The sequence below is a fragment of the Leguminivora glycinivorella genome, chromosome 19 (assembly GCF_023078275.1).
Source record: "Leguminivora glycinivorella isolate SPB_JAAS2020 chromosome 19, LegGlyc_1.1, whole genome shotgun sequence".
NCBI classification, from domain to species: Eukaryota; Metazoa; Arthropoda; class Insecta; order Lepidoptera; family Tortricidae; genus Leguminivora; species Leguminivora glycinivorella.
The window spans coordinates 13,311,906-13,321,501 of record NC_062989.1 but is presented as its reverse complement, the minus strand read 5'-3'; the positions used below and the strand labels follow the sequence as shown (position 1 = coordinate 13,321,501).

Sequence of the window (9,596 nt, the reverse complement as noted above, 5' to 3'; positions counted from 1 at the left end):
TACTACGCTCTTATTACACCGGACTAAGATGCTATAGGACATATTTTTGAGTACGATGTGTACACCCATATTTTTACACTTGACTGTACCATAGATGTCATATATACCATAGATCAAGCAAACGTATCTACTTAGCGTGTCAAATGAACTCAGTGAAATCCACTGAGTTGTCCGTCTTTACTCGCAGCTTGCAGCTTTCGGGCGTCAATTTTTGTAAGTTGAAGCAAATACTATGTAAACTCTACGAGTTAATACGTGCAGCTTGGTGCCAAAGTTGGCAACATGCGATACTAGCGCCCCTAGCGGCATGAGTTGATCAAAATAGTTTAGTTCATACAGTATATAATTTTTAAGAAAAAAAAACCGTCGCCTTTCGGGTTCTGGTGAAAGTTACTTATTGCGAATGTTGGATTATGTAGAAATGTGTAGGTATTTTTTAAAACTGCTTTTAATGCTTTAATTATTAGATGGCAACATAAATGAATATACGTATAACGTTAAGGTTTGAGGAGTTTCCTCAATTCCTCATGAATCCGATATTATATTATAAGAAATCGAAGCTTGACAAACTTTGACTTGAAAACTCAATATGCTTAACAAACATAACTAAATAAATAAATGTCACTGTTCTGAACTTAAATGCATGCTTTTCTTGCAAAAATACCAAAGTCACTTATGAGTGTGCCGTTCAGATTTGAGGAGTACGGTTCTGACTATCATCAGCAGTTCCACTGCACCAAATGTCACTGTTCTGGACGCAAGTGCATGCTGTTCTAAAATAAAAGTCTGACAAACTACTTTGAACAACTCGTACCGCTAGATGGCGCTAGTAAAATTGTTGCCGCTCCATTGTATGGGAAACGTCAGAAGCTGCACGTATTAACTCTAAAGTTTATATAGTACTAGCTTTTACCCGCGGCTTCGCCCGCGTAATAAAAGTATTCTTATTGAAACGTTTACAAAAAAATTAGATTTTCATTTGGATCCGTAGGTTTCTTTGTAGGAACATCTATCCGCGATTATTTCGATTAAGGTAAAGCGGGGCAATTCTCGACTGGGGGGCCATTGTAACTGATCTATTTGCTGTACGGTCAGCCAAGAACCTTACACTGCTTTTTGGCTGACTGTACCTTACACATATTACTATTGTTTTAAAAGAAATTCTTGCAATGATTGTAGAATTGTTACACAGCGACCACAGCGTAGGTAGTAGGTACGAATATGTATTTTACCTATATAAATATTTATACTGGGGAAACTTCATACAACTCACCACATAGCCAGTATCTCGACGCTATGGTCGGTAGGGTAAAAAGTACTTCCTTGCATTATCGCTTACAATTTTTTCCATTTTGCTTATACTTATTGCAAATGTAAACATATAAAAGGCAAGCAAACAACGATTTTCTTACAGCACATTGAATATAATAGTTATCACGGATGCAGGATACTCGCCAATGCCTACTTACTAATCCCTTCCCGCTGAGCCACCTGCATTTTACACTGCCTAGATAGCGAATCCCTATCCCTATCCATAGGGATAGGGATAGGGATAGGGATAGGGATAGCCCTATCCCTATCCCTATCCCTATCCCTATACCTATCCCTAACCCTATCCCGTTCCCGTTCCCGTCCCCGTCCCCGTCCCCGTCCCCGTCCCCGTCCCTGTCCCTGTCCCTGTCCCTGTCCCTGTCCTTGCCTCTGTCAAATTATCATGCTAGGAGGTGAACTTTGAAAAATCCTTCCTATAAGGAACTTCCGTGTTAATTTGAAATCTTGAACCAGAAGTATAGATAAAAACTAAACCTACACTTATGGCTATTTTGGATATTTTAACCCCATTGCACAACAACAGGGGAGAAAATATCTTTTCCACCTCATTAGATTTTAAAATCGTTGTATTTATCGTGATCAGCGACCCGATAAACCATGAAAACGATACCCATATTGTGTTTTTGACTTTACCTCCTTTAGGGGTCAAATTTTCAAAAAACCTGAAACATGTATTTAGTCATATGTCTTTAGGAATCCTCCTGTGAAGTTGTCCCTGTCCCTGTCCCTGTCCCTGTCCCTGTCCCTGTCAAATTATCATGCTAGGAGGTGAACTTTGAAAAATCCTTTCTTAGTGCTCCTCTTATGGCTATGTTGGATATTTTAACCCTATTGCACTACAACAGGGGGTAAAATTTCTTTTCCACCTCATTAGATTTTAAAATCGTTGTATTTATCGTGCTCAGCGACCCGATAAACCATAAAAACGATACCCATATTGTGTTTTTGGCTTTACCCCCTTTGCACCCCTTTAGGGGTCAAATTTTCAAAAAACCTGAAACATGTATTTAAGTCATATGTCTTTAGGAATCCTCCTGTGAAGTTTAGTATAAAATAGTCAAACTAATCTTGTTTCCCCATACAAACTTTGAACCCCCATTTGAGCCCCTTAGGAGGCGAATTTTAAAAAATCCTTTCATAGTGCTCCTCTACACTATATAAGGAACCTACGTGCCAAATTTGACATCTTTAGGACCAGCGGTTTCGGCTGTGCATTGATATGTCAGTCAGTCAGTCAATATCTTCTTTTATAAGTATATTTTTGATATTTAAACCCCATTGCACCACAACAGGGGAGAAGGTATTTCACTTCCGCCTCGTTAGATTTTAAAAACGTTGTATTTATCGTGATCAGCGACCCGATAAACCATAAAAACGATACCCATATTGATTTTTTTACTTTATCACCCCCTTTTCACCCTTTTAGGGGTTAAATTTTCAAAAAACCTGAAACACGTATTCAGTCATATGTCTTAAGGAATCTTCCTGTGAAGTTTCGAATAAAATAGTCAAACTAATCTTGTTTCCCCATACAAACTTTGAACCCCCATTTGACCCCCTTAGGATGTGAATTTTGGAAAATCCTTTCTTAGTGCACCTCTACACTACATAAGGAACCTACGTGCCAAATTTGAAATCTCTAGGACCAGCGGTTTCGGCTGTGCGTTGATATGTCAGTCAGTCAGTCAGTCAGTCAGTCAGTCAGTCAGTCAGTCAGTCAGTCAGTCAGCTTCTTCTTTTATATATTTAGATTTGGTTGAAGTCAATCAAAACATAAAAAATGCCTCGTTACGTGATATTCAATTGCAACAACACAAAAATTATGAACAATCAAGAGCCTGAGACATATTTAAAATTACAGGCAAGAAACAACTTCAGTACAAAATTTGACACGCTCGGCCCCTATACAAATAGATGAACTTGTTTCTTCTATATAAATAAAGTTCTGTGGTTGGTACGCCTACGGCGATCAATTCTTATTAGCCCGAATAGCCCGAGTAGGTAAGATCAAGGTTTAGGTACAGAAATAAGATACTTAAAATGGATATTCAAATTCGTTTAATTTAACAACATAAATATAATTTACAAAAATTGAATTAGGTCAGCTAATTAAAACTACTTACTTAACATAACATCAAGTACTTTAGCCTCCATGGCGCAGGCTTTAAAAACACTTGATCAGTATGGCGGCGGCCGATCGTAGGATCCGGCAGATCGTAAAGTGCCTGTGTTTTGAGTTTTGACGGTATTCACATGAAACTAACCCAATAGTGTTGTGTTCCTGCCGGTGAGTAAGGCTGCCAGAGCATAACGAGGGTGCGATGTGCTGACGACGGGAGACTTATGGAACTAATTTTGTTCCGGCTATTGTCCTTAGAGTCGTCGGCAACCCGAACCCTCCTTGGAACTTGTACAACTCCTTTTTGCTGTGCACTTATACTTAGCACGGCAACCACCCCATTAGAAACTCCCTGTACAAGTTTCTAATGGGGTGGCAACGCGCATGTGACACTCTTTGATTTGCAGGCGTTCATAGGATACGGTGACCGCTTTCCATCAGGCGTAGTATAAAAAAAAGATGTCGAAAGCTTGTCACTAACAAAGGGGGCAAATTTGAAAAATGTAGGGGTGAAAGTTCAACATCCCATGGAAAATTTGAATTTCATGCCTTTTTTATTAACAAAATTTGATTGACCGTCTATAGGCAGGATAGGTTCGTAAACCCACTGACGATCAGTCCAACAGCCTGTCAGTTAGCAGCACAGACTACTAAGAAAGATATTACGGTTCGCAGTAAAAATTGACACCCGAAGAACTGATAAGTATTAGGCTCCCCACAGACAGTCTTAAAAATTCATAATCTTAAAAAAAACTTGTATGCAATCTGACAGTTCAAACTGACACTGACAAGACACTGACAGATCTGAACTGTCAGATTGCATACAAGTTTTTTTTAAGATTATGAATTTTTAAGACTGTCTGTGGGGAGCCTTAGGCTGTTTCCATCGGGATTGATCGTTAGTGGCCGTCTTTCGGATGCTTGTGGATGCTTCCGATGCTCCAATGGAATAGGAATCCCGCGCAGCGAGGCTTCGTAGACACGCTAAGCTAATAACTGAACTTCACTTTTCTCGATATGCCTAGGAATTTCACACCCTGCCGGATCTTACAATCGGCCGCCGTCGACATATGCAAGGGCGGCTGTTATTTTCGGCACAGTTTTTATATGCAACTTTTTATACTCGCTCGGGCATTTTAGTATACCTTAGTCATTCTTATTAACTTATCGATTATTGGCTTCAGACTTTAATTCTTAGACAATAAGAATGTAAATTTAATGTCTATGATACAATTAGAGGCAAGCAAAACGAGTTGACCAATAACAAATAAAAAGAGCGAAGTAATTATGAACTTGTCTGCATGGTCCATATAAGTACGTACCTACGTGCAACTTAGTAACTTAATTGTTTGCAAAAAATACCTATTAAAAAGTAAATTTCTTATAACGAGTAGCAGAGCTGCTTCGATGTGTAGGTATGTGAGTATCGAGTGAATTTATAAGCCTTTGCCATGGCGTCAGCGTCAGTCCAAAACCAAACACTACAATTACCGGTTCAAACTGACCAGAAATGCGACCAAATTAATGAAAGTTTAGTGATTAGACCCTTTCAGTCTCTTTTAATTACTCTGCTTAAACCCTATTTAAACTAAGAGTAAAGGTAATTATTACGCAGCGGAAATACAGTCATATGTAGGTATATTAGGTCATATGGCATATTATTGGCGTATTTTTGGTCAATTTGTAACAAAACCGGTAAAAATCATCAGATTTCCACGTAAACATGGAAACCACGACAGTGATCAGAATTGTATCAAAATCTCATTTCTTCACAGATTCACTTTGAACCATTGTCTTATTCACACAGTCACTCACACTAAAAATATCACTATTAAAGGCAGTGTTAGGTAATACTTGTAAGTCTACTTCGCTCTGAGATCTACTGTCTCGAAGCCCGAGTCGGAGATCGTGGCTACTTTAGGCGTGGTCAGTTCTGGTGGGTGCTCTCTCGACAGGGAGGACCGCTTGTGTCGGGGCGGCGGGACAGGCGCGGGGGGAGGGGTTTTCTTCAACAGGCTCTTGATCCTCATGCCTCCTCTGTAGTAGTACAGGTAGAAGCCGGCGAGGACCGACACTGCCACAAGCAGCGCGACCACAGCCACGACGACACCGTACCACGCGCTGCTCGACGTGCTTTCTTCTGGCGTCGGTACGGTTGGCCGTCTGTTCGGCGGCACGTAGCTCGGTCTCGGCCTCCTCGTAGTGGTCGCAAACTTATCTCCGATAGCGATGTCCGCGCACGCTCTGAATTCCTCCTGCGGCCCGCAACCCACTGCCCCGGTCCCGTTCTCGCAGGTGCCCCAGTTATTTCCGGCTATGTACCGCCACTGCAGCACGCAGTGCGCGCATTCCAAGCCCTCCGGCAGCCGGTATTTCATCTCGTAAACTTTATTCCCGTCGCGCGGGTAGTATTTGGTGCCGTCTCTGCCGTCGATATTCAGAACGTTTTTGTCTAAGCATTCCTGGGTGGTGGTTTTTGGTTCGTCGCAGACTCTGAATTCGAAGAAGCCGTTGTGGTTGGCAGTGAGTTCGACTTTGATAGTGATGGGGTCTTGCGGGGCGTATCTGCGTACGATGACGCCTTTGCCGAAGCGTCCGCCGAGCTCGTGCGCGCGGGGCACGGGCGCGTCCCAGGCGTCGCCGCAGACGCCGCACTTGCCGTCGTTCTTCTTCCACTGGCGCGTGAACCCGCCGCAGTAGAGCTCGTGGTCGTTGTAGTTGTGGGGGGTGTCGAAGCCGAAGCGCCAGGCCGTGGCGCGCGAGGGGGGCTCGGTGAGCCGCCCGTGCCCGCTGGCCGGCGACGAGAGCGCCGCCAGCAGCCCCACCACGCACCATATTATCTGGAAAGAGGAAAAAAGACTGTGAATATATGAAGCTATTATACATAGTACTTATGAATATTTATGATTTGAATGTTTAGACGTCTACTTCTATAATAAACATAAAATTACAGTAAACTTAACGGTAAATGAGTAGGTGGCATATGGCATATCGCCTTAATAGATGTGTGTCACATAATCTGAATAAATAGTGACTTATGCACACTCACTGTTATGCATGCTAGTTTCCTCAATTAAGAATAAAATATAAGTACGAATTATATTGCTTAACCTCTCGTATGCTTAGGAGCAGATCTGCTCCATATTGTTTCAACTTTAACATGTAGTTATTATGACTAATATATTAATGACAATTTTTTGACAGACGCATACGAAAGGTTCATCTAATAACAGTGTTAATAAGATTGCCTGAATTTCTCATTAATCTTTTTATTTTTAGTTTTCTTAAATTAAATGTCTAAGTTAACCTTGAACTCAATCCCATCAAACTTTTTCTACGCAATAGCGCCTTCATTTCCACGGCTCATCGTCGATTATGGTCGATTTTCTACGCCTGATCCAATTAAAACATCCATAGGATCATCTTACACAACATTACGTCAGTGACCAATTGATAATATGCACCAATTCCTTCGACCGCTTTCTCAGCATAATCATCTATCTCTTTACGCGCTGTGGGATGGTATTCCGTACCTATTATTAGAGACTACAAAACGTCGATAGGTATAAATTTATTCGTAAAATATATGTGATTTTATTGTTTGAAGCGTGGGTAAACTACGAATTACGGTATGGAGATCTTATCACGGGAAGTTGTTTGTTTAGGCAACACTTTTGGGAGTTTACGAAATGTGTTTTGTTTGTTTTTATTATTGTATCTTTTGATTGCAATCGTAACTAAAAAATAATGAGATACCTAATGACTGATAACAGTGCTTAATTTATACGTATTAAGTGTTAATTGCTTAATCTAATTACCTTTTAATTTTGTAATCCTGTTATATCATTTATGTGGGTCAGACAGCGATTTAAGACTTTAGGGGCACAACATCGCTTACGATAGGTAGTTAGGTAATAAGTACTAAAGCTAAAAGTAACTTAAATTTAAAACTAAGTAGTAAACATAAAAGGCACATTAATGTAGACTAAGTCTTAATTGTAATAAGCTTGTTTTTACGTATCGATTAAAAACGTAACACAATGCAAAAATGATAATACTCAGTATCAGGTCACTGACATCATGTTACGTTTTGCAAATAACCGCCAGTCATCTCCATGCGTTCTGCCCACATTACGTGTTGTGGTCGTGACATTGAGACATAGTTGCAAGATCACTTCTTACCGATTTCTCAAATGTAAACCAGTATGTACCTACGGCTGAGCTGATCTTGAGAGCTATATTTGTATTATTTAAGAATTTTAAGACTGGTGCATGATAACTACCGATAAATGGTAATGAGTATCAGATGATCAGGTCATTCACTTGATGTTACGTTTTGCAAACAACCGCCAGTCATCTCCTTGCGTTCTGCCCACATTACGTGCTGTGGTCGTGACATTGAGACGCTGCTGTAGCAAGATCATGGCTTACACTTCTCATATGAAAACCAGTATTAAGAGAGATCTTGAGATCTTATTTAGGTACGTTATTTACGCTTGATGAGAACTTATTACTTATTATCTATACCAGGCCCCGTAGCCGAATGGCATTTCTCCGACGCCAAACGAAAACGAAACGTAGTCCGGCTCTGTCACGCCAATACGCAAGAGCGACAGGGATAGATATCTACTAGCGTTTCGTTTCGTGAGCGTTTCGTGAGCGTTAGTGCCATTCGGCTACGCACCCAGGGCACGGAGATGGTTTTTTTAAAAAACCCTGAAGGAGCCTAATGTTTTATTTTATTTTATGCAAAGAGCATAAAATTAAAGACAATAGGATTTAATACTTGGGTTAGGATTAAATCGTGTAGGTACTTAGTTAGATAACAACTTCGTTTTAATAGATTTTCCCATTAAAAATAAAATAATAAACTAAATAACGGAAAATAACTAAATAAATCTAATATCCGTACAGGTAGGGACAAGTATTCTTCCTTGCGTTATCCTGCCATTTTTCTACGGCTCATGGCTTGGTGCCTGCTTTGGCAACTAATCCCAGAATTTAAGAAAGCTACTGCCACCAGACCTTCCAGCCCAGACGGCAAACTAGGCCCTATTGGGATTAGCCTGCCGCACCGAAAAGTGACTGGCAAATATCAAGTGACAATTCGTATTCGTACATAACTCATATTAAGTTCCTCATTGGTGCAAGTAGATTATATTAGAACTGGCGACCTTCAGATTGAAAGTTGCACGCACAGATGTCATATACGGTGGGAACGAGTATACCGACAGACTTTAACAACAGCTTCCTGGTGACATTACAAGTAAATATTGTTATATCAACATTGGTCCAATACCGACATTTTAACTTAGTTAATTTCTGGAACAAAAAAATCAATTAACGATGGTCTTCCTTGTGAACAAATCCTAAGGCTAAGGAGTGATAAAGAAAACTATAGGTACATTTCACGAACGGCTCCGACAAGATACGAGATAAGAGACGAGTGAACTTCAGTATGACACTTGATTTTTTACGAGTTCAAGCGTTTAAGACAACAAACGTCGACTTTCGCCGCCATATTAGTGTGATCCATAGACTTAGAGACAATACGACGAAATTAAAAATACGTTTGGAGTATGTAGAATGTTCCTGACAGCAGACAAGAACCTACGTAATTTGGTCGGGATGGTACATAAGAAAAAATGAGACTATGTAAGTTCAATAAGAGGACCTCATCTAGCATCCAATTATAATAGATAGACGGCGGGATTATAATGTTTTGTTGATATTTTTTACCTATGACTTAATTTTGGTATTACTATTTTATCAAAATAAGAAATTTAAATTCTTTTTACCAAAGGTTGGATTTGGTATTTTTTGTTATTAATTAATGGGATTATTGTAATTTATAAATAACTAAAATCTATGTACTTTTTTTCAATTAGAGTTAGTCCAAGATAAGTTGGCAAAGATTTTAACAGACCCGCATGTGTAAACGTAATAGTTTCATAGAAGTTTGATACCTATTTGAAATATCATTTGCACCGGCGGGGCTGTCAAAATCACTGCCAGCTTATAGCTTGATACGACTATCAAAATTTGAGTTCAAAATCGACACATTAGTCGTAACGCAAGATAACTAGACTACGTATGAGTTAGGAAAAAAATACGGTTTACCACATACTTTTTATTATTATAATAA

General features: G+C 39.9%; 1 protein-coding gene across 1 annotated transcript in view; it reads right to left on the bottom strand.

Annotated features, from left to right (window-relative positions):
- Positions 1–4,329: 4,329 nt before the first annotated feature.
- Positions 4,330–9,596, bottom strand: part of LOC125236639 — a 67,328-nt gene continuing 62,061 nt past the window's right edge. Inside the window, exon 2 of the mRNA XM_048143517.1 lies at positions 4,330–6,291. Within this exon, the coding sequence (XP_047999474.1) occupies positions 5,314–6,291 (978 nt within the window). The 3' untranslated portion in view covers positions 4,330–5,313. The remainder of the gene's footprint in view (positions 6,292–9,596) is intronic.